At 38.9% G+C, this 26391-nt stretch overlaps 1 protein-coding gene across 1 annotated transcript in view; it reads left to right on the top strand.

Moving 5' to 3' along the window:
* Nucleotides 1-26391, top strand: part of LOC117062424 (lysine-specific demethylase 6A-like) — a 215907-nt gene that overhangs the window by 110178 nt on the left and 79338 nt on the right. Inside the window, 11 exon segments of the mRNA XM_033175981.1 lie at nt 226-352; nt 5396-5448; nt 5451-5493; nt 5947-6166; nt 6703-6745; nt 6748-6836; nt 7294-7449; nt 7950-7968; nt 7971-8041; nt 9907-10002; nt 10531-10926. Of these exon segments, the coding sequence (XP_033031872.1) occupies nt 226-352; nt 5396-5448; nt 5451-5493; nt 5947-6166; nt 6703-6745; nt 6748-6836; nt 7294-7449; nt 7950-7968; nt 7971-8041; nt 9907-10002; nt 10531-10926 (1313 nt within the window).

Below are 26391 nucleotides of genomic sequence, written 5' to 3'. Positions count from 1 at the left end.
AATCATTTATAGTTTTCTGTATATGCTTTAAGATCCCTTTTTAGCTTTGATTGTATCGTTTTTTGTGAAATAAACTTCTCTACACTTTATTTGTTAGTTTTAAATTTTGGAAAAATGTCTGTGTTAAATGAATAAATTACTGAGAAAGTTACTTGCTGTTTCTCCCATGTTCTTGAAACTGAAGAAGTAGAATGATGGGTAAATGCTTATACCTTTTAATTATAGGTTGGATGCATCATAATACGGATATAGTAGGAGACAAAGCCTCAAAGGAAAGCTATGCTATTCAGTATCTCCAAAAGTCACTGGAGGCAGATCCTAATTCTGGCCAATCTTGGTATTTTCTTGGAAGGTGAGATAGATACTTGTGCTATCTAGAGTTTATTTGTAATGTAAAATCATTTGTAGATTTTGTAAAATGTAATCTGGGAAGTGACATTTTAAAAATAATTCCCAATTAGTCTTTCAGTTGTCTGTGTAGCTGTAGTTATTAATCTAATTATTAAATAAAATCTGTGGTACCCACTCTGTACCACTCCTACAGCTCTTTGAACCTATGTTTTATTTTGCATTTCAGTATTACTTTGAAGTTTGTTGTGGTTATTTACTGCTGTTATAATCATAATTTAATTAAAATTAAAATATAATTATGTTTTTATTAAAATATAACTATATTTAAAAATCATTAAAATATCCCCTAATTAAAATAATTATATTTTCTATTTTACATTAAAATATAATTGTATTGTATGCTTATAAAAATATATTTATTGGATATAATATTTTATGTGAAACTATATTTTATTTTCATTTTAGAGAAAAGGAAAATTGAAAGTTCCTAGGAGATAAAAAATAGATAGCTTTAAATTTAATTGCTCTATTGAGGTACTCTTCTTGTACTTAGTAGATTTTGTTTTCATATTTTTATTTTTATTTTTTTGAAACATAGTCTGGCTCTCACTCTGTTGCCCAGAGTGGAATGCAGTGGTGTGATCTCTGCTCACTGCAACCTCTGCCTTCCAGGCTTAAATGATTCTCATACCTCAGCCTTCCGAGTAGCTGGGACTACAGGAGTGTGCCTCCATGCCTGCGTGATTTTTGTGTTTAGTAGAATTGTGGTGTCGCCATCACATTTTCTTAATCTGAGTAGAGTTATTGCTAACTTTTAAAGAGTCTTAAAGAGTACCATCACATAATAATCACTAATAGTTTTTCAATTTAGTATTTAAATTGTGTTTCCTTTGATATCTAGTATTTTAAAAAATATTGAACAAAACCCCAAATTTTATCTGTCAGTCATCAGTAGAAATTTGCTGTTTATAATCTTGGCTGGTGATTTCTATATTAATGTGAAAATATTTTTATTAATCATAGCCCTCAGATTACAGTGCTAGTGGAAAATCTAGAGGAAATGTGTAAGTTATTGTTTGTTATGGTAGGAACATAAAAATTTTTAGTAACCCAGACATTTTTTCTCCCTATTTTTCTTGACCACAGGGTGAGTTTTGAGTTTTTCTGTATGCTTAGCACTTTATGAAGCAAATTAAATCAGACACATAAATATTAATTGATGTCTCAAGTTTTTACTTGACTATTGAGAAGATTCTATTATACCTGTCAGGCATCTTTTCAAAACAAGGTTGTATCTTAATTTAATTGCCCTAATTTGTTTCAGTGGTAAATTTTAGTTTTGTTTATACATAGGGTAGCTTATTTTGTGTAACTTTGACATGCAGTCGCATTCGAATTTAGTTTTTCTGTTAACTTTAGTTGTGTACAGTGTTTCATTTTTTTTTTGAAAGTTAGGAAAGCATATTTATATTAAAGGGAGACTATTGTTAGGATTATTCCTTATTTAAAATATTGGTCATCTGTTGATAAATAATAATAATGAAGTTAATCCTTTGCGGTAGAGTTTTCGTAATGAAGAACTCTAGGGTTTGTAAAATAATTTGACCTTACATTACTTGTAATACAAAACTTGAGAGTTCCAAACTTTGACTTGATCCACCATTCAAGTTCAGGAGAAGCTGAATCTTTTTTGTATCTGCATTGCACAACAAAGTGTTTTGAGCAAACTGGCTTTATTACTCAATGGAGTCGTTCTATTACTAAATAGAGCAAGTGAACTAAGTAAGTAGCGTTTAGGCTTAGAGCTAGCACTGTTACATACTATTAGCTTTTGCACAGTGTATGCCTTAATACAATAACATTAAAAGAGGTTAATTACCAAAAGGGGCAGGTGTAAACTCTGGTCTATGGCTTTTTATTATATTTGAGCAATTCTTTTACTGTAAATAGAAAGACTATGAACCAGGACGTTTTTTTGCTTTTTCTTTAAGAATAAGATATGTTGCATGTTTTGTTATAGCACCGAAATGTCTCATTATTGTAAAGGATGGTTGTAATTGTTTACTTCTTGTAGAATTTTACAAGATAATATAATGAAAGATGCTTAAAATTACAGTCTCAGGCTCATGCCTGCAATCCCCGCACTTTGGGAGGCCAAGGAGGCTGGATTGCTTGAATTCGGGAGTCAAATACCAGCCTGAGCAAAATGGTGAAACCCTGTCTCTACCCAAAATACCAAAATTAGCTGGGTGTGTGGTCTCAGCTACTGGGAAGGCTGAGGTTGAGAGGATTGTTGGAAGATGCAGTGAGGTGTGATCTTGCCACTACACACCAGCCTGGGTGACAAAATGAGACCCTGTCTCAAAAAAATAAAATGAAGGCCAGGTGCAGTAGCACACACCTGTCTGTAATCCATCACCTAGGGAGGCCAAGGCAGGTAGACCATGAGGTCAGGAGTTGGAGACCATCCTGGCCAACATGGTGAAACCCTGTCTCTACTAAAAATACAAAAATTAGCTGGGCGTGGTGGTGCATGCTTATAGTCCCAGCTGCTTGGAAGGCTAAGGCAGAAGAATCATGTGAACCTGGGAGGCAGAGGTGGCGGTGAGCTGAGATTGTGCCATTGCACTCCAGCCTGGGTGACAGAGTGAGACCCTGTCTCAAAAAAAAAAAGTAAAATAAAATAAAATTATAGTTTCAATAATAAACTTTTATAGCTCCGTAAGGAAAGTAGTATTCACGAAGGTCTTTCCCTGAGTCTATGAATGTAAGGCATTTGGGTGTGGTTTGGTTTTAACCTTTTTAGCTAAAATTTTCAAACATTACAGAATACTTTCTTGACTTCTCAGATGAAGGTAATTAACCAGCTTTGGTTTCATGGAAATTTTTTTCTCTGCTTTTATTTTTTTCAGTCTCATCTACTGCCTTCTGATTTAATGTTTCTAATGTAATTTGTGCTGAAAAAATGATTTGCTAAAAGTTATACTTAAAAAGTTCTTAAAGCTCTGCATACGGACATTGGGTGTTAGTAAGACACAGGCATCTGATAATTTGTCATTAGTTAGGGCTGTATTGAATATTGATTTAGTTTTTCAATTGGAATGTACATATCAAAGTGAAATGGGGATGCTGTATTACATTTTTACGTAATGACACTGGTTATTGCCTCAGTTAAAATAGTCTCCTGGAGTCACAGAACTGTGTAATGTTAAATTTGGAAGAGATTAGGGGAGTAAACCTTTGTTCAGTCTCATTTTATGGATGTAGGAAGTAAGTCCAGAGGAATAAAATGTTTTCCTCAAGGTGCCATGTAATTATTATCAGAGAAAGAGTTGCCACTCAAATTTACCCTGTGCTTTTGTATTACTCTGGATTACCACAGAGGAACCTAGACACATTGCATTAGAGGGAAAGTATTTGGTGACTGGACTCAGATCTGTGTTTTGGTGCATTGGCTTTCTAGTTTTCACTTTTTGGAAATGGAATTGGAAAATGTTGATCTGAGAAAATACTGCTATTTCTTTCTTTCAGCATTAGCCAGATTTGTCTGATAATCTGAAATTGGTTTGAAGAAAATTTCTGTCTTTTCTATTAACATTCATGTTCTTTCTGGTGTCTGTCACTGTTAACATTGTTTAAGTATCTTCTTCATCTCACCACTCCCCTCCTACACTGCAGTTTGTATGCATCCTCTAAATATCTGTTTCAGTTACTGGCATTTCTTGTATTTCCCAGCCCATTAATGACTCATTCTATAGACATGTTTCTATACCTCCCTTATATGCATCTGTGTTCTTAAATCACTCTCCCATATGAGTAAATTCCAAATTAAAATCTCTGACTTTAAGTTAGCTTATAATTCAGTACCACATCTGGTTCTTTTTACTGAGCATTACCAAAGTCCTCACATCACATCTAAATTGGCATTTTTAAAAACCCTCTTCGTGGTGTTCTCTAGCAACTTTCCTGATTTGTGTGTGTGTGTTTTCTTTTTTTCATTTTTAAGTGATACTGCCATTTTCCCACTGAACCAAGCTTAAAACAATTGCCCCCCGACCCCTACTCTGTAATCACATCATCACATCTTCATTAATCATTAGGTTTGATTATTTTCCCCCATCTTTTTCTTTCTTGCCATTTCTATTTTTTCCCGTATTATTCTTTACCAGTGTCTGTATATGGTTTTGTCTGCCCGTATTTATTTTCATTTTAATCATATTACTTGCCCTTTAAACTACATATCTCAAGTTGATAGCCTAGATTTAAAAATTTCCATTTGTAGGTTCAGTAATATTTGCACATATTTTCCAAACCTGTATGAAATGCCTCTTCTCATGTTTTTTGTTTTAATCTGTGGTTCCCAGCTGTTCGGGATACACAATTAGAAGAGATTGAGTAATCAACCTATAGTACCTGTACCACTAAAGATATGAAGGATTTTTGCTGTTTTGTATCATCTAATGTCATAGTAAAGTGAAATTATACAGATGGTTTCTTGGTAACATATGCACACACATGGAATTCCTCCATCATAAAGAATATAAAGTTAAAAACTTTATGTGTAGAGAACTACATGGTGATAATCATTTTTACAATAGATTTACTTTTTTCAACAAGTCACACAGTTAACGAAGAATGATAGTGTTCTGAGTGTTATTAAATGGAAGGGGAATATTAAATCCTAATATAAAAGTCATTATCAAAGATATTTTTCTCTTTATATTTAACTATATTCTTATGATGTAAGAAGCCTGAGGTCAGACTGTGTAAATAGAGAGCTTTATGTTTAACCCTCAATATTGTAGTATTGAAGAAATCTCCAATAGTTTCAGAAGAGTTTATTAATATAACATGTACTAGCTCTTTCAAGACAGTATTTAACATCTAGTTACAATAGAGATTAAAATAAATCACATTGATAATCATATATACACACATATATATGCTTGCCCATTATTTTTTCTTTTTTGGAATACAGTTCATCTTTTTGGCAAATAAATTATTCATGGAATTGTATTTATTTATTTATATTTTTTCCTTTTAGGTGTTACTCAAGTATTGGGAAAGTTCAGGATGCCTTTATATCTTACAGGCAATCTATGATAAATCAGAAGCAAGTGCAGATACATGGTGTTCAATAGGGTAAGGCTATGTATATAAAAGCAATAGAAGTTCGCTTGATATACTGGATGATTGAAACATCTAATATACTGTATAGTAATATAAAATTAACTGGCTGGAAGTAGTAGTGGCTCATGCCTATAGTCCCAGTACTTTGGGAAGCTGAGGCTGTTGAACTCTTTAGTCCAGGATTTCAGGACCAGCCTGAGCAATATAGTAAGACACCATTTCTATGAAAGATGAAAAAAAAAAAAAAAAAAAGCCAGGCATGGTGGCATGTCCTGTAAAGTCCCAGCTACGCAGGAGGCTGAGGTGGGAGGATTGCTTGAGCTGGGAGGTCAAGGGTGTGGTGAGCCTTGGAAACGCCACTTCACTCCAGTCTGGGCAACAGAGTGAGATGCTGTCTCAGCAAAACAGAAAAATAAACAAAAGAAAGTAACCAGTTAAATTTGACAGCATTATTTTTCTTCCCAGTGTGTTGTATCAGCAGCAAAATCAGCCTATGGATGCTTTACAGGCCTATATTTGTGCTGTACAATTGGACCATGGGCATGCAGCAGCCTGGATGGACCTAGGTACTCTCTATGAATCCTGCAATCAACCTCAGGATGCCATTAAATGCTACCTAAATGCAACTAGAAGCAAACGTTGTAGTAATACCTCTATGCTTGCTGCAAGAATTAAATTTCTACAGGTAAAAATCTTAAATAGTATATTTTAAATGACACATATATTCCTGTAATAATTGGCAGGAGAAGGGTGGCTGGCATGTTTGTCTATTTGTGTTTTGATGTTACCTTGTTTCCATACTTTGTAATATTTTGTGGTATTATTTTTCATTTAATTTTAAGTGAAATATGCAGTATGTAAACTAAGTTCTTTTTTACATTTATTGATGCATATTTATATTTTACATTAATATGTGTGAACTTTTTCAGTGTGCTATCTACATTTTGTTTCATAGCATTGTAGAGAAAATAACACAAATGCCATTTTTCACTCTTGCTTAAAATTTCATGAGAAGATATCTATGAGAACTGAAAAACAGCTTGTCTTTGTTCTGATTCGCACAAGAATATTCTAGTTGCCCTTCTTATATTTAACATCTACCTAAAATCCCCAAATTTAGAATTTTTTTTTAAATACCTATAACACTGAGGAAGATTTTGTGGACTTGCTCTTACTCAAGTAGGCTTGTGTTAAATTTGCTTTTCACATAATTTTTCCTAGGCTCAGTTGTGTAACCTTCCACAAAGTAGTCTACAGAATAAAACTAATTACTTCCTAGTATTGAGGAGGCATGGAGCCTACCAATCCCCGCAGAGCTTACCTCCAGGCAGGGTGCCATGAACACAGCACAGCAGGTGAGAAGTTGGGTTATATTCTGTAGGTGCCCAGCTTTAAGGGTTTTTTTTTTTTCACTCTTTAGTAATCAAATTTATTTCACTAAGACTTTAAAATAGAGAAATATTTTTAATTAAAAAATAAAACTTTTTTAATTCCAAAAAGTTTTAGAAAATCAAAATAAAATTCCTCTGATATGGGAAGAAATACGGATGTCAGTTTAAAACCTTTGTATATTCTCATGATTTGAAAGTTATTTCTTAAGTGACTTTTCTATAGTTGTTTATTAAGTTTAAAAGATGAAACTTTTCTAAAGAAGACACATTGCTCCCTTGATGATTCATTTGATTATAATTTTGAATAATTGCCATCAATGATGTCCACATAGTGTTGAAAAGTATATAAAGTTTTATAATTTGAAGGAATGAATTAGGAATATGTAGAACCATATTTTTGTCTAACTTCTGTGATCCTTAGGCTTATAGAGCTCATGATCCAAATACTGAACCTGTATTAAACCACAGTCAAACACCAATTTTACAGCAATCCTTGTCACTACACATGATTACTTCTAGCCAAGTAGAAGGCCTGTCCAGTCCTGCTAAGAAGAAAAGAACATCTAGTCCAACAAAGGTATATATACATTTTAGAGATATGGAAAATCCCAATCAAAAATGAAACTAACTCTTCTGAAATGTGCCTGGACTGTATTTTAAGCTTGTGGACATCAGAAAGTGAAGCAGTATTTCTATTCCATTATCTTTGCATCACATTAAATATAGAAGGTAGGGAAAAGTTTGTGTTCATCATGTCATTCTATTCATTTCCCTGCTTTTACAGTTTTAACATAGTTTTTACCATCACTTCTGACGTTGAAATAAATTGAATGTTGAATAGGAGTAAACCACTTTTCTATCTTTTTGAGACCTAACTTAAATATGGGCCTTTTTTTCTGAATGTATACGTTTATGAATGAATTGTGCATTTTTAATACTTTTAATGATTTAAAAGGATAAGTCATATGTATATGTATATATATACCTATTCCAATTCCTTGTCACTTGGTTCTCACTAGTCATAACTAGAAGTGTATGAAATTAAGCAAATAATCTTTTACAATAAATTTTCCTTAGAATGGTTCTGGTAACTGGAATGTGTCCAGAGTCTTTCACATCATCCAGTACAGCAAGTTTATTCGTTGTGTTTGACACCACAGAAATTACAGGTATGAATTTCTTTGACAATCTTTCCCCAATTTGAAAGCGGTAAAAACAGTAAACATTGTTTTTTAGGTATTAAGTGTCAAATTGAATGACGGTTAACTAAGTTAATATGAATGTAATTAAAATGAGCCCACATTTTCCAGAATAATAGAATTAGAATCCATTTTGTGAGAGGAGAGGAAACTTAGATTACATAAGATGAGGGACCTTCCAGTTTCTGTCTCTAACCACCCATTTTTAGTTTTTATGGACTAGCAATGTTAACAGTTTTTTTCTAGAGATGTTAAGTTGTGCGTGTACAAACAAATATGTTTGTGTATTGCTTTTTTTTTTTTGAGACAGTCTTGCTTTTTTGCCCAGGCTGAAGTGTCGTGGCATGATATCAGCTCACTGCTCACAGCTCACAGCTTACAATATCAACTCCACCTCCTGGGTTCAGGCGATTCTCCTGCCTCAGCCTCCCGAATACCTGGTACTATAGGCATGTGCCACCTTGCCCAGCTAAATTTTTTTATTTTTAGTAGAGACAAGTTTTCACCGTGTTGGTCAGGCTGGTCTCGAACTCCCGACCTCAAATGATCTGCCTACCTTGGTGTCCCAAAGTGCTCAGATTACAGGTGTGAGCCACTGCACCTGGCAAAGTCTCTCTTGTGTGTATTTTGTTTTTTTGTTTTTTTGGGTTTTTTGAGACAGGGTTTCACTCTTGTTGCCCAGGCTGGAGTGCGATGGTATGATCTCCAGTTCTCTCTTTTTAAAATAGAATTGTAGGAACACTTTTACATATATTTTAGGATCTCAGTTTTTTTGGATCTTCCTGTGTCTGTGTATTGCTTCTCTGTTCTTTTATTTATGATTGCATGGGGCAAATCCATTATTTAAACAGATCCCAACTATTGGTCATTTACATGTTTTTCAGTAATTCTGTTACAAATAGTTGCATTAAGCACTTTTATTATAATACATTTTAAGCTAAATAGCTTTGTCTTTGAATTTTTATTTCTCCATAATACATTTAACTAAAATCACACAAAACAGTTTTCCTCAGAATTTTAGATTTTACTGCCTTTTTCAGACTTTTTTTTTTTTTTGAGACAGAGTCTCGCGCTGTTGCCATGCTGGAGTGCAGTGACATGCGATCTCAGTTCACTGCAACCTCTGCCTTCCAGGTTCAAGGGATTCTCCTGCCTCAGCCTCCCAAGTAGCTGGGATTACAGGTGTGTGCAACCACACCCAGCTAAATTTTGTATTTTTAGTAGAGATGGGGTTTCACCATGTTGGCCAGGATGGTCTCAATCTCCCGACCTCGTGATCTGTCCTCCTCGGCCTCCCAAAGTGCTCATATTACAGGTGTGAGCCACCATGCCCGGCCACCTTTTCACACTTCTTAAAGGATTTTGAGCTTGACTAACATTGGTTAAGAATCACTATTGTGACCGGTCACCGTGGCTCACGCCTGTAATCCCAGCGCTTTGGGAGGCCAAGACAGGCAAATCACAGGGTCAAGAGGTCGAGACCATCCTGTCTAACATGGTGAAACCCTGTCTCCACTAAAAATACAAAAAATTAGCCGGGCATGGTGGCACATGCCTGTAGTCCCAGCTACTCGGAAGGCTGAGGCAGGAGAATGGCATGATCCCAGGTGGCGGAGGTTACAGTGCAGCAGAGATTGTACCACTGCACTCCAGCCTGAGCGACAGAGCGAGACTCCGTCTCAAAAAAAAATTCGCTATCTTAACATTGTTTAGGAATTGCTGTCTTTCATCGTGTAAAGGTTCTATCTGTATAGTCTTTTTAGTGAGGAATTGCCTTATATTGTCTTAAATTTTAGATTAAACTTTGATTGTATTCGCCTCTTTTCTTCTTCTAGCACTTGGAACAACTGCGTGCAAATAGAGATAATTTAAATCCAGCACAGAAGCGTCAGCTGGAACAGTTAGAAAGTCAGTTTGTCTTAATGCAGCAAGTATGTATAATATTTTTATTTTCTCTAAAATTTATCAACATGTTGAGAATATTTCTTTACTACAGTATCATTTTAGAGGATATTAATGCTAACTTATAGTTTCTGTGTATACTTCATGGAATGTATATATCTGAGTTTCACATACGTATTAGTAATGGTCAAATTTTTAAAAAGGAAATATACTCAGATTAACTTAGAGCCAAATTATTGATTTGAAGGATTTGACAGGAATGTAAATTGAATGGAAATTTGAAATCTTCTGTTTCATGACAGAAAAAAAGTCTGTAAGTTTTTGAATCATTATTTATAATTTTTATCTGCTTTATTTTGCCCTTGAGCTGTTAATAAAGGGCTGTTTCTTTATATATTGAAACACCTTTCTTCTTTGTGTAGAATTATATTTTAAAGTGAATCCATTGTTGAAGTATATGTTTTTTAAATTAGAGACATGAAATGTTATGTGAAATTAGAGTTGTATGAACTACATATTTTCTAAGTCACAGCAGTGTTTCTTTTTTGTTTTTGAAGGTGAGACACAAAGGAGTTGCTCAGGTACGAACTACTGGAATTCATAATGGGGCAATAGCTGATTCGTCACTGCCTACAAACTCTGTCTCTGATCCACAACCCCATGCTGCTCTGACCAGAGTATCTAGCGTCTCTCAGCCTGGAGTTCACCCTGCTTGCGTTGAAAAACTTTTGTCCAGTGGAGCTTTTTCTGCAGGCTGTATTTCTTGTGGCACATCAAAAATTCTAGGAAGTACAGACACTGTCTTGCTAGGCAGTAACTGTATAGCAGGAAGTGAAAGTAATGGAAATGTGCCTTACCTGCAGCAGAATACACACACTCTACCTCATAACCATACAGACCTGAACAGCAGCATAGAAGAGCCATGGAGAAAACAACTGTCTCACTCCGCTCAGGTAAAAAAAGGACTAGAGGCTTTCTTGGCTCTTATGTAGTGTAGTTTATCTTTATTTAGTTTGTGTACATTCTAAGAAGAAAGATAGAAATTTAAAGAATGTCTTTGTCTTTAAAAAGTAATTTAAGTAATTGATAATCTTACAAAACTTTTAAGTGGTACCAGGATCATTACAGGCCTACCTTGGATATCTTACAGGTTTCGTGCAAGACAACTGCAATAAAGTGAGTTCATAATAAGCCAATCACACTAATTTAGTTTCATTTTTTAGTGCATATAAAGGTATGTTTACAATACTGTGTCAGTTTGCAATTACAGTTTCTATAAGCAAACAGCATATACATCTTAATTTGAAAATATTCTATTGCTTAAAAAAGAAAGCCTGTGATCATTAAGCAAGTCATAATTTTTTTTTGCTGGTAGAGGGTCTTTCCTCTGTGGTGATGACTGCTGACTGATCAGGATGGTGTTTGCTGATGGAGTGACTGTAACCTCTTAGACAACAATGATAGTTGCTACTGTGATCCTCCCTCCCTCCCTCCCTCCTTTACTTCGTTCCTCCTCTTTTCCCTCCCTCCTCTCTTTTTCCCTCCCTCCCTCCCTTTTTTTGAGATAGACTCTCACTCTATTGCCCAGGCTGTGCAATGGGGCTATCTTGGCTTACTGTAACCTCTGCCTCCTAGATTCAAGTAATTCTGCCTCAGCCTCCCAAGTAGCTGGGACCGCACTACCACTCCTGACTAATTTTTGTAATTTTAGTAGAGACGGAGTTTCACCATGTTGGTCAGACTGGTCTCAAACTCCTGACCTCAAGTGAACTGCCCACCTTGGCCTCCCAAAGTGCTGGGATTACAGGCATGAGCCACTGTGCCCAACCGACTCTTTCTTTCTTGAAAGACTTCTTTGTAGGATGCCATGCTATTTGATGTTTTACCAATGATAGAACTTCTCTCAAAGTTAGAGTCATTCCTCTTGAACTTTGCCACTGCCTTTATCAAATAAGTTTATATATTCCAAGTCATTTGTTTTTATCACAGTAGTGTTCACAGCATTTCCCCAGGAGTAGATTTCCTCTCAGAAAACTACTTTGTTTTCTCATCCCTGAGAAAGCAACTTCTAATCCATTTGAAATGTTTTGTGTGATTGCAGCAATTCAGTTACTTCTTCACGCTTCACTTATCAAACTGTCTTGCCATTTCTACATCTGTAGTTCCTTCCTCAACTGAAGTCTTGAACTCTTGAAAGTCATCCATGAGGATTGGAATCAACTTCTTCCACGTTCATTTTGACCTCCTCCCATGAATCGTGAATGTCCTTAATGACATGTTGAGTGATAGTGAATCCATTTCAGAAAGTTTTCTGTTTCCTTTGCTTAACTTTATTAGAAAATTGCTGTCTGCGTTAGTTATATATAGACTTATGAAATGAAAAGTATTTCTTAGATAATAAGACTTAAAGTCAAAATTACTTCTTGGTCCATGAGCTGCAGAGTAGATACTGTGTTAGGCATGAAGACAAATTTATCTCTTTTTACATCTGTCAGAGCTCTTGAATGACCAAGTGCATATTTAATGAGAAGTATTATATTGAAAGGAATCCCTTTTTCTGAGTAGTACCTATCCATATAGACTTAAAATATCCAGTAAACCATGCTGTCAACAGATGGGCTATCATACAGGCTTTGTTATCCCATTTATAAAGCACAGTCAGTGTGGATTTAGTATACTGCATTAAGGCTATGGAATTTTCAGAATGATAATGAGCATTGCCTTCAGCTTATAGTCACCAGCCTCCTTAGCTTTTAACAAGAGTGTCAGTCTGTCTTTTTGAGGCCTTGGAACCGGCGCTAACTTCTCTCTAGTTAGAAAGTCCTAAATCACATCATCTTCCATTATAAGGCTGTTTCATCTTCACTGAAAATCTGTTGTTTAGTGTAGCCACCTTCATTTGTGATATTAGCTAGATCTTCTGGATAACTTACTGCTTTACCTTGCACTTAATTATATTATGGAGAAGGCTTCTTTCCTTGTACCTCATAAACCAACTTCTGCTGGCTTCAGAGTTTTCTTCTGCAGCTTCTTCACCACAGTCAGCATTCATAGATGTGAAGGAGGGGTTTAGACCCTTTCTCTGGGTTAGGCTTTGGCTTAAGGGAATGTTGTCAGTGATGAGAGCCTTTATGCAGACCACTAAAACTTTCTTTGTATCATCAATAAGGTGGTTTTGCTTTCTTAACATTTGTATGTCCACGGGAGTAGTAGTTTTACTTTCCCTCGGCCTTCACAACTCAGCTAACTGGTGCAAGAGGGCTCACTTTGCGACTGTCTTAGCTTTGGACATGCCTTCCTCACTAACTTTAATTGTTCCAGCTTTGGATTTAAAGGGAGAGATGTGGCTTGATGCAGTGGCTCAGGACTTTAATTACACACTGTGGGAGGCCAAGTCAGGAAGATTGCTTGAGCCCAGGAGTTGGAGGCCAGCCTGGACAACATAACAAGACCCCCTCTGTACCAAAACTTCAAAAATATAGCAGGGCATAATGGCATGTGCCTGCATTCCCAGACACTTGGAAGAGAGGGTTGCTTGAGCACAGGAGGACAAGGCTGCAGTGAGCTGAGATTGCACCACTGCACTCCAGCGTAGGTGACAGAGTGAGACCCTGTTTCAAAAATAAATAAATAAATACCCATAGTAAAACTTCTTTCAAAATTATGAGTTAATCCACAAATCTCAGGTGAGAGATATGCAACTCTTCCTTTCATTCAAATATTTGGAGGCCATTGTAAGGTTTATTAAGTGGCCTAATTTAATATTTTTGTGTCTCAGGGAATATGGAGGTCTGAAGAGAGGGAGAAAAATAGAAGGACTAGATGGTGTAGCAGTTAGAACACAGAACATTTATTAATTTAAGTTTGCTGCCCTGTCTGTGGTGCCCCAAACAATGAAAATGATAACATCAAAGATCCCTGATTACAAATCAGTGATATAATATGAAAAAGTTTAAAACAATGAGAGAGTTACAGAGATGCAAAGTGAATATATTATGTTGGAAAAGTGGTACAGGTGGACTTGCTTCCTGATATCCAGGGTTTTTCCATATACCTTCAATTTGTAGTAAATATAGTATCTTTGAAGTTCAGTAAAGCAAAGCACAATAAAATGAGGTATGTCTGCTGGACTACATGGTAATTCAGTCTGTGCACGTAAGTTTATTTGAAATGTTATAAATTCACAGTACTGTTTTCTGTGTGGTTTCAGTTACCTGGAGACAACTGCAGTCCATATTACATGGAAAGTTCCAGAAATAAACAATACATACGTTTTAAATTTCTTTCCATTCTGGGTGGTGTCATGAAATCTTGTCTTGTTCCTCTCCATTCGACCAGGATGTAAATCATCACTTTGTTCAGCATATCAACACTGTACATGTTACCTACCCTTATTCACTTAGTTGCTGTCCCTCAGTTATCAAATCAAAAAAAAAAAAAAAAAACCATATTGAGAATTCAGGACTATTGATGGTTTGAGGCATCCAGTGAGGGTCTAGGAATATATCCCCTACAAATATGAGGGACTGTTATAATAATAATTATAAAGCTAGTGTACAGAAAAAAAAAAACAATTTTTACTTTACAATTACACCAAATCTCATCGCTATTTCAATAAGGCATATGACACATTTTAGAAGGTTATCCTCAGGTAATATTTGCACATATTTCCTGGAGAATGCCACTGCTATGCAAGCTGTTCAATATTTATTCTAACGGGAGGAAAGGACTAGCAAAATTTAAATTACCATTAATTGTAATATAGGGTGACATGATTAAGTACCTTGGGAGGTCTAGCACATTAGAGACTCAGACAATTGAAGGAAAAAGCGCAGGTAAGGAGTGGCTGGAGAGTAGCTTATCAAAAGGTAGTATAGCAGGACAAGCCACAGACAAAACCCCTCTTACACTGTGTTAAAGAAGGAAGGGCTTTATTCGACCGGGAGCTTAGGCAGGACTCACGTCTCCAACCACCAAGCTCTCCAAGTGAGCAATTCCTGTCGCTTTTAAGGGCTCTCACCTCTCAAAGTGAGAGGGTTGTGATCAGTTGAGCAAACAGAGGGTACATGATGGGGGGCTGCATGCACCCGTAATCAGAAAGGAACAGAACAGGACAGGGACTTTCACAGTGCTTTTCCATACAATGTCTAGAATCTATAGATAACATAATCAGTTAGGTCGGGAGTCCGTCTTTAACCAGGCCCAGGTGCGGCACTGGCTGTCTCCCTGTGGATTTCATTTCTGTCTTTTAATTCTCTGGAGGCAGAAATTGGCCATAAGACAATATGAGGGGTGGTTTCCTCATTAGTAGAATGAAAGTGAGGCCTCAGTGCAGGACCTCAGTGCAGCTTTATCTGATGGCACAGTAAAGCTATTAAGGTTTTGATATAGAGATATGAATTTCTTGAAACTTTTTTTATTTTTATTGATTAATATACTTTATTTTTTAGAGCCATGTTGATATATAGAAAATTACACAAAAAGTACAAAAGCTCCCATTCCTTTCCTCATCTCTCATGGTTTCTCCTATTAGTCATGTGTTCTAGTTACAGAAGTCTCTCAAGTTCTTGTTTGTCTGAGAAAATTTCTTCCCTGGTTTTTTAATGATAATTTTGCTGAAATTCCAGTTTGAGTTTTCCTTTAATACTTCAAACATTTCTGTCTACTCTCTCTTTCGCATGGAGTCTTAGTTCATTCAGACACTGGAACACAATGCTATGGACTAAGTGACTTATAATGAAAAGAAATTTCTCACAGTTTTGGAGATTGAGAAGTCCAACACCAAGGGCTAGCCTATTTGGTGTCTTGTGAAGATGGGTTATTGATGTTACTTTCTTGCTGTGTCCTTGGTAAAATGGGCAAGGAGTCTCTCTCAGGGCTCTTTTGTAAGGGACACTAATCTCATTCATGAGGGCTGTACACCTTGTGACCTTATCCCCTCCCAAAAGCCCAGCCTCCTAGTAACTTCACCTTGGTGATTCAGTTTCAACATAGGAATTGGGCGGTAAAGGTGGGCACAAGTATTCACTCTTTTAGTGCATATGTTCACAAGAGAAGTCAGCTTTAGTTCTTAACTTGGCTCCTCCACAGGTAAGCTGGGGTGGGTTTTTTTTTTTTTTTCTTAATTTTTCTCACGATTTTTTTCATTGTCTTTGCTTTTTTGCAGTTTACTTATAGATGCCTATTGTAGTATTTTTTGTTATTTATATTGTTGGATATTCTCATAAGTTTTCTGGGTCTGTGGTTTGGTTTGCATAAGGTCAGCTGAGAGAAACAACAAAAGAGAGAGAGGAAGACCCAAGTTCAGGCAAGCTTTTAGTAAACCTGCCAGCCGCTTTACCACAGACAAAGGAGGCAGCAGCAGCCAGATTATAGAATGAGGGATTGATATTGAGGACAGAGTTTGAGGGAGTTCTTTGATATGGCCACATCGTGGGATTGTTTGCCACTGGTTGATTATGCCATGTATCACCTTGTAACATTTATGGTACCTAAGGGTGGAGGTCAAGTTTGCTTATGCTTCCCACAAGCTCCCTCTGTGGGTTTTAGGTGGTTTGTAATCGGAGTTTATTTTTCCGCAGCCAGGCCTTGTAAGTAAAGTCAGCTGGTTGGCTTTACCATGGCGCCTACGTAAAGACTTAGAAATGTAAAGAGGCGTGGGGCAGCATGAAGAGGAGTTGCCCAGTGGGGAGGGGTGGGCAGGATCAAGAAGCTTTTTGGGGCAGTTTGTCCCTAACAGTTTCAATCCTTAATTTTTAATATGCTCAGGCATTATGGCTCAAATATTTCTTCTGTTTTTTTTCTCATTCCCATTTTAGTATGTCCATTTAATGTTTGTTACACTTTTCGGTATTTTTCTGTACTAAACCTGTATACTGGCTAAAAGTATCTCAGGTAGATAGGCTTTCACTTTGAGGTTTATGTTAATCAGACTATTAGCCTGGGTTTACTGTTTACCAAGATTGCAAATGTAAGAGGCTACTATTTGATGTGCTGTTTTTGGTTTGTTTTCTCTGTTATCATATTTTTCCTAGACATTACTGCTTATGTAAGATCTGAATCACGCAGTTCTTTCAGTTGTATTCTGTTATTTTGGAGGTGTTCTATTGATGAGGTGATAAAGTGTGTGGAAGGAAGGGTTCTGTATTAGTTGCCTGTCTTTTTTTTTTTTTTTTTTTTGGAGATGGAGTCTCACTGTGTCGCCCAGGCTGGAATGCAGTGGCGCGATCTCGGCTCACTGCAAGCTCCGCCTCCTGGGTTCATGCCATTCTCCCGTCTCAGCCTCCGAGTAGCAGGGACCACAGGCGCCCGCCACCACGCCCGGCTAATTTTTTGTATTTTTAGTAGAGACGGGGTTTCACTGTGTTAGCCAGGATGGTCTCTATATCCTGACCTTGTGATCTGCCCGCCTCAGCCTCCCAAAGTGCTGGGATTACAGGCTTGAGCCACCAAGCCCAGGCTGTTGCCCGTCTTTTAATGAGCCATTACCTTTTGGCTGATGCGTTTCACAAGTGCTGGTCAGCATTTTATTCCCCAGTAGACAAGCAGGAAGGCTAGAGAGGCTTGGCATTGAGTATTTGCTGTCTGTCATTTAGTTATAATAAAACCCTGGATGTCTTAGGCTCTGGCCAAATACTACAGTAATGTCCCAGAGTCATGCCTTTTTAAGAACGGATGCTCAGGAAACATTTCAGAATGTTTACTTTGCCGCTTTTCCTGTTAGAAGAGGTAGAGATGTGTTTTCTAATCTTTATTGTAAGATCCTATTAGGGCTTCTGGAGGTAAAACTTAGAAAAATGTGGAGGTTTCCTAAGAGTTGGCCTCCCTGAAGCTTCTAACTCTCAAAAACTGAGCATCCAGCAATTTTTCAGTTACAGTCTAGGTTTTTCTCTTAGTGGTTCCAGCAGCAGTTTGTGTTCACGGCCTTCTGCTCTGGTAAGTTATGATACTATGGTAAGGTGTGAATCTGTCTGCCTTTGTGTTCAATTTGGGTGACAACAGTAAGTTAACCAGTCACTTCCCTTCTCTTAACCCTGGGTAACTTACCACCAATCTGTTTTCTGTGCATATGGATTAATGTATTACAAACAGTTTATACACATGGAATAATATAGTATGTGACCTTTAGTTTCTTAATTCTTTCACCTGCCATTGTGTTTTCAAAGTTAGGGAATATATCCTGTTAATAACCCTTCTAAAATGAAAATTGAATAGTGCTGGGCTACCATTCAGTTTGCTTTTGTTAGCTTTTGATCAATAGGAATTGAGTGAGGAAAATAAGAAATTTGTGTCAAACAGGCAGTTTGTACAATCTACCAGCTTTTTCTTTTGATTTCCTCTTGATTTCTGTTATAGCTATGTCCTGATCATCATAGAAAAGTTAGCTCCTCAAAAGAATTTATACTCTTTTAGAAATAAGTATTATTCAAAAAAACTAGCCAGGCGTGGTGGCGGGCACCTGTAGTCCCAGCTACTCAGGAGGATGAGGCAGGAGAATGGCGTGAACTCGGGAGGCGAAGCTTGCAGTGACCTGAGATCGCACCATTCCACTCCAGCCTGGGTGACAGAGCGAGACTCCATCTCAAAAAAAAAGAAAAAAAAGTATTATTTGTATTGTTGTATTATTATATATTTTTTCCTTATAGTTTTGATTAATGGTTGGATAAAGGCACCCATGTGGAAATCCACAGATACAAAGGGCTGATTGTATCTTCATTATTCTCTCAGATCCTCCTCCAGGAGTTTAATCAAACATCACAATCTCAAGGATATCAGCTTTTCATTATCTTTTTGTTCATAATTGTGTCCTATTGTCTCCAGCGTTCTCTGCCCTCTTCTTGGATACATTTTTCTATAAGGTGTTTATCAAAACATCACCTAATATTATATATTCTAAATTATTTTATTTCCCTTTTGTCTACTTCATCAGCTGGGTAAAATAGGGAATTAGGGTATTTTTATTCTGTTTCATCCCTTGAGCCTGAAAAAGTTAGATGTGGCCAAACCAGATACTCAATAAAAATGGCTTCAAGGAACAAAAAGCTACTATTCAGTCTAAAACAGAGACTGTCCATCCTGAAAGTATTTGAAGATTTAAAAAAAAATTTTTTTTTATTTATTATTTATTATTTTTAAAAATTTATTTTGAAGTGGTTAGTTTTTTTACATGTCAGAATTGGTAGGGTAAGAAGCTCAGTTATTTTATCACACAAAATGTTGTGGGACAGTCAAGACTGGAGAGACTGAAAAAGGTTCAAGAGAATTTATTAAGGTAATCACCAGCTCAGCCGGACAGATGTCTAGAAAGTCTGAGTCCCAAACAAAGAGGTTTTCCTACTTTTTTTTTTTTTGGACATAGAGTTACACTCCCTTGCCCAGGTTGGAGGGCAGTGGCGTGATCTCCACTCACTGCAAGCTCCACCTCCCAGGTTCATACCATTCTTCTGCCTCAGCCTCCCAAGTAGCTGGGACTACAGGTGCTACCCACGGCTACCACCCACGGCTATTTTTTTGTATTTTTAGTAGTGACAGGGTTTAACTGTGTTAGCCAGGATGGTCTCGATCTCCTGACCTCGTGATCCGCCTGCCTCAGCCTCCCAAAGTGCTGGGATTACAGGCGTGAGCCACCTCACCCAGCCCTGCTACTTTTAAACATCTAAAGGCGGGAACTACACAAGGCAAGAAGCAAGATACAGAAGCAAGAAACAAAGGCAGTTAATCATTACAACATTTCTTACCTCTTGAGAAAATCATGTCTTGCAACCTAAACTTATCAGTCTTGTGACCGGCAGCTGTGCTAGGGAGGTAAGCAGGAACTTGCTGGGCCTGTAATAAACTTTGAGGAATGTAGAGCTGGGGCAAGTAGATAAGGGCCACTGATCACAGAGAGAAGACAGGCTGTTAATATTCTCTTTTAAGTTGAGTATAGTTGGAGGTTGGGGGAGTCACAACTTAAAGTTGCAGCAACTTTAAGAGGATTTTAAAATTTCTACTACTACTACTACTAATAAGTTATAGTTGATTTCATTAATTCCTTTGTCATTTCCCCCCTTGGTTTCCTGACACAAACATAGATTAGTAAAGAGCACCACAGTTAGCTATTTCTTCTTGAGTGGGTACATACTCATCTTGGGACACCCGTTCGTACTTTTGCAGAGCCATTATTTGGGTGGTGGTATGTCTGTGTACTGTTGCATCTATGGTGGATTGGATGCTTCTGATGAGAAGTGGCAGGAGAAGGGAATAAGTAGTCATCCATCTATTACGGTGGTACCATGATTGATTTAGCGTTGGGAACTGCAAAAGGGATTAAATCTGACACAGAGGAATTGTCTATAAAACTTCTCCATTGTGTTCTGTTTTCAGATTCTCCAAAATATTGTTGACCTGGGCAAGTTGTTGCCCCTACCTGGTTCTGAAAGACCTTGTCCCAACAGGCGATACAGTATTTTCCAGTGATGGGGTTCCTTAATACAAACACTTGGATTTGCACTGAATTGTGTAACAAATTCAGGCATGGTAAAATTTTCTTGTGGCATCAATTATTTGGCTTCCCAAGGCCATTGATCTCCCATATTAGTACCTCCACATATATAACATACAGTAACTCCTAAATTGTTAGCAAGACTTTTGGCTAGCTGGGCAAACAGGTTTTCAGCTGATATATGAGGAATTTGAATTTTTGATACTTCAGGATTAAAGTGTTCATTGAAAGATTTAAAAACCTAAAGTATTGCATTGGGCTAACTTGAACTTGGGTCCTTTGGGTTTTAATGGTGTTGACCAGAGGAATACCAAGTCCTAAGAGAGCTCCTTCCTGATCAAACATTAGTAGCCCTGGCCGGGCGCGGTGGCTCAAACCTGTAATCCCAGCACTTTGGGAGGCCGAGACGGGCGGATCACAAGGTCAGGAGATCGAGACCATCCTGGCGAACACGGTGAAACCCCGTCTCTACTAAAAAAATTAAAAAAAACTAGCCGGGCGAGGTGGCGGGCGCCTGTAGTCCCAGCCACTCGGGAGGCTGAGGCAGGAGAATGGCGTAAACCCGGGAGGCGGAGCTTGCAGTGAGCTGAGATCCGGCCACTGCACTCCAGCCTGGGTGACAGAGCGAGACTCCGTCTCAAAAAAAAAAAAAAAAAAAAGAACATTAGTAGCCCTTTACGCCCTTTAGTCCAGAAAGGCATATTTGGCTTTGGTATCGTCAGATTGAGTGGGTTGCAAGTTCCTATCTTCACTGCTTGGCTGGCAAACAGAGCAACCCTTCCTGTGTACAGGTGCTGATAAATTCATATGTGGTCCACTGATTATCACAATCAGCGCACTCCTTTTCGGACTCTCCTATTATGGCCTTGGCATCTGTGCTGCTGATTCTTGTCCTAGATTTTTACAGATGGTCCCAGTATTATCCAGTTTACTGAGATATGTGGCTTGGCAGGCATCAAAATATCATGGAGACAGGCCCTTTATGTGAGTAAGGGAATACTTCTGCTTTGTTTACAAGTTTACCAACCCCAATTTCTGTGAGGTTTGTATATGATGGCGTTAGGGATTCGCCAGAAGTCACAGGGCAAGAACTCTGGGTCATTACATACTTGGAGCTGCCTGTTTCCAGAATCACAGACTAACTAGTCTGGTTATAGACACAAGTTCCTGTATGAGTCCCTGTACACTTACAGTAGGTCTGGTGTAACAAGAGTTTTAGTCATACCTTTTCTGGTCCAGGCTTCTATCATACAGTGATGACAGTCATCTTGGTCCCCTTTTATAACCATAGGTGAAAGTGTCAGCAGCTTCAGTATTACTAATATGATTAAATTTACACTATGCATGGGCACCCTTCTGGGCAAAAAGCTTGGCAGCATTTGCAAAGATAACATGACAGTAAAATAATGAGTACAAGTAAGAGTATATGCTTGTAAAATCAGTTCACACTTACTTATCAATCATTGACTTCCTTAGGCTTCAGCTGTGTGTAGACTAGTCAGCTTCCAGTTGTGTGACTAGAGCAGGGCTTGATGTTTCCTTAAGCTTCAGCCATATGTGGACCAACCAACCTCTGATGTGGTCAGAGCAGGGCAGTTGTCCTTTTCAGCAGTGGCGTGGTTTTGCCGCAGAATCAGCTATGTTGGGTGGTCTGGATTTTGTTGACGGGTCCACTGGTCCTGAGTTGCAGTTGCTGCTGATTTCACTCAGCTATGATGAACCCATGGTGTGATATCTGCAACTTTAACAGCAGTGGGGTAGACAAGATCCCAATATGGTGACCATCCCATAAAGGCCCTAAGGTGGTCAGGTTCCATTGTTTGACCCAGGCAGAGTCTCCAGATTGGAAGGGATGTACTGCATCTGAGAGGCTAACAGGTATTCTTTCTCTTACCCACCTTTATATTTCCTGCATGCCCTCACCGAAGGCTTGCATTTGCCTTTTTAAGGTTAATTCCCCGATTTATTTTAAATCACCTTTTTTCTGAGTTATGATTGTGGGTGGTTGGCCAAACACCATCTGAGAGGTGAATACGCAGTTAATTTAGTAAGATGCACCTCACTTGGAGAAGGACCATGGGCAGCACCTGATCCCACCTTAGATGAGTTTCCTGGCGAAACGTCTTAACAGCTATTTGAGTGTCCGGTTCATTCTTTCAACTTTTCCAGAACTCGGTGGGCGATAAGCTATTTGCAGTTTCATTTGATTTTTAACATCTGCATTGGCTGTTGTACTATCTCTGCCACAAATGCTGGGCCATTGTCTGATCCTAAAGTTAGAGGCAGTCCAAATCCAGGAATAATGTCCTTTAGTAAGATCCTGGTTACTTCCCGAGCTTTCTCTGTCCTGGTGGGAAATGCCTTGACCTACCCTGAGAAAGTGCAGACAAACACTAGCATGTACTGGTAGCCTCCTGCTCAAGACAGCTTGGTAAAGTCCACTAGCAGGTTTTCACAGGGTGTAGACCAGTTCCTTGATTCCCTGGGGGCTATGTTGGCCCCTGCTGTGGATTGTATGGACACGAGTTAAACATTGCTCACAAATGACTCAAGTGATGGCAGTTAGGCACAGCACATAGAAATGCCATCCTACTAGAGTTTATAATGCAGTTTTTCTGTATGTGTTCCTTGATGAAACTGCTTTATGAACCAGGGGGCTGTTGCTTCTGGAATGGCAAGCCTCCCATCTGAGAACTTTCACTGACTTCCTTTCTGGAAACTTCCACTCTCCTGCTCAAACCAAGCCTTTTCAGTGGAGGAGTAGTTAGAGGGTTCTGTAAGGGGAAGCTCCAGTAAGGGCATTGTAAGGATTTCCTCTTCCTTCTTAGTTACCTCCATCATCGCAGCTCTTTTGACTTCTCTGTCTGCCTTCCTGTTTCCTCTAGCTTCGTCACCTCCTATTTGATGCCCTTTGCTGCTGCTTTCGGAGCCCATACAGCTTCTAAGAGCTGCTGTATTTTCTTTTTATTTTTGACTTCCTTTTCTTCAGTAGTTAATAATCCTCTTTCCTTTTTTTTTTTTTTTTTTGAGACAGAGTCTCGCTCTGTTGCCCAGGCTGGAGTGCAGTGGCCGGATCTCAGCTCACTGCAAGCTCCGCCTCCCGGTTTACGCCATTCTCCTGCCTCAGCCTCCCGAGTAGCTGGGACTACAGGCGCCCGCCACCTCGCCCGGCTAGTTTTTTTTTTTTTTTTTTGTATTTTTTAGCTGAGACGGGGTTTCACCGGGTTAGCCAGGATGGTCTCGATCTCCTGATCTCATGATCCGCCCGTCTCGGCCTCCCAAAGTGCTGGGATTACAGGCTTGAGCCACCGCGCCCGGCCTAATCCTCTTTCCTTATATATGGCGCCATGCACATGCAAAGTGGCAAAAGCATACCTTGAGTCAGTGTAGATGTTTACTGACTTTGGCCTATAGCAATGCTCTAATGAGGGCTATTAGCTCAACTCTTTGGGTCGAAGTTCCAACCAGCAGAGGGCAGGCTTCAGCTACTGAATTCAGTGTTTCTCTGCGTATCCAGCCCATCTGACACCTTCAGATATGAAGCTGCTTCCATCAGTAAAGTATTCAACATGTGGATTTTTTAATGGCTGGTCCTTTAAGTCATTTCGGCTTGAGAAAACCTCATCCACCATTTCCACACAACCATACCCTGGGCAACACAATGGGGGCTTTCCGTGCTCTGCCCATTCTGTTGGCAGCAGTGTAGCTGGATTTGGAGTATTCACAGTCTCCAAGTTTATGTAGGGGTTTTCACACAAAAGTACTGGATATCTTAACATCCTAGGGTCAGAAAGCCAGCCATGCCCCCTCTACCCCATCAGGGTGATGATTGTGTGGGGCATCTGAATTATCAACCTTTTTACAAATGTGAGCTTGTTAGCATCTTCTGCTAACAGAGCAGAGGCTGCCATTGCCTTGAAATGGAGTGGCCATTCCATATCCACAAAGTCTAGTCGCTTGGACAAATATGCCACGGGCCAATACCATGACCCTAGTGTTTGTACCAAGACTCCTGTAGCTATTCCTTTTCTTTAATGGACATACACGTAAAAAGGTGTTGTCGTGTCTTGCAGTCCCAATGCCAGGGCCTGGATCAAAGCCTTCTTGATTTCCTTGAAGGCCATATCCTGTTCTTTTCCCCACAGGAGGGGTTCTTTTCCACCACTTTGGTAGCCTCATACAATGATTTTGCCAAGAGCGAGTAATTTGGAATCCAAATGCAACAGAAACCAGCTGCCCCTATAAACTCCCGCATTTGTTGTCTAGTGTCAGGTTGAGAAATGCCACAGTCTCTTTTCACTCACATCCACTCTCACGCTGCCCTTGAGAGATGTTAAAGCCAAGATACTTTGCTCTTTGGCCACAGATTTGTGCCTTTTCCTTACACACCTTATAACCAGCCTCCCACAGAATATGAAGGAGGCTTTGTGTGCCTTGAAAACACTCTTCTTTTGTGGGTGCATAAGTCATCTATGTACTGCAGCAGGACACGGCGGCCACTTGGTGGCATGAAACCCTTCAGGTCTGAGGCAAGTGGGTCCTCAAAAATGGTTGGGGAGTTTTTCAATCCTTGGGGGAGTTTGGTCCAAGTATACTATGATGAGCTCCTCTTAAAGGCAAAGATGGCTTGGTTTTCAGGGGCTAGTCAGATGCAGAAGAATCCATCCTTTATGTCTAAACATGTAAACCAAGCAGCGTCAGCAGGAATTCAGCCATGCAGTGTATATGGGTTGAGCACAATGGCATATGATGTAGCTGCAACCTTATGTATGGCCTGCAAATCCTGTGCCGTCTGGTAATCTCTGGAGGGCTTTAACATCAGTAGCAGTAGAGTGTTCCAAGAAGAGGCACATCTTTCTACTATTCAAATTTAAGGAGTCAGACTATATCCTTTGTAATCCCGTGGCTGGCTTTGCTGGGATGGAATACTGACAAATTTGCACTGTTAAGTGTCCCACAGCAGTTCCACCACTATAGGACCTGATTTATGGCTAACTCTGGGGGACTGTCTTCTGCCCACGCCCCTGGCAGCTTGAGAAATAATTTCTTATACATTGCCTCATTTTCCCACTGGCAAAATGCATCTTACAAATTTTGCATCTCTCATAGTCTCCATTCCTCTGTTGTGGGGATAATTAGGGTCATTATCATGGCTTTTCTTTATCCTAGTTTCAGAGTCATGTCGCCTTCTCAGGTAAAGGAGATTTCTGCTTGCAATTTCTGGAACAAGGCTCTTCCTAACAAGGGAACCGGACTGTTTGGCAAATACAGAAATTCATTTTGGATTTCCTGTCCTCCAGTCCTACATCTTTTAGAATTGAAGGCCTCTTTTCTGTTACTCCTGTAGCTCCAATTATATTGACATAATTTTTAGACAATGGCCCAATTGCTTGAGTTACTACTAAGTGCTCTGCACCAGTGTCAACTATAAAGTCCATTTTCCAGCCCCCTACCTCCATTGAGACCGTAGGTTCCTCAGGGCCTAATGAAATGGAGGCTGGTCTTTCTCAGTCCTCATAATAATTATTGATTCCTGCCAGTCTGATTAGATCTGTGTCTGATTTGTGAACCCCTTGACCATCGGCAGAGTATTCTGGCCAGCTGTTTTGTCCCTGATTGTTGACTTTATCCTTTTCTCTGTCTGGGCATTCATTCTTACAGTGTCCCATCTGCTTGCATCTTGCAAACTAATCTCTCTCAAACCTAGGTCAGCCCTCTTATCCTGGCTTAGCTTCCTGGTTTTGCCTAGTTTGTCCTCTCCTACTACCATGCCCTCTCACAAAACCAGTTTCTTCGCCAACTAAGGCCGCCACCAGCAAGTCTGCCTTTTCCTTAGCTCTGCATCTAGCTTTTCTCTTGGCCTCCTCATTCCAATTTACAAACACCTTAGTAGCCACTTGGATAAGTTGGATAATATTCATGCCCTCAAAACCTT

The sequence above is a fragment of the Trachypithecus francoisi genome, unplaced genomic scaffold, assembly GCF_009764315.1.
Source record: "Trachypithecus francoisi isolate TF-2019V2 unplaced genomic scaffold, Tfra_2.0 Contig00131, whole genome shotgun sequence".
Lineage (NCBI taxonomy): Eukaryota > Metazoa > Chordata > Mammalia > Primates > Cercopithecidae > Trachypithecus > Trachypithecus francoisi.
The sequence above is the reverse complement of the archived record's forward strand: the minus strand, read 5'-3'. Positions and strand labels throughout refer to the sequence as shown.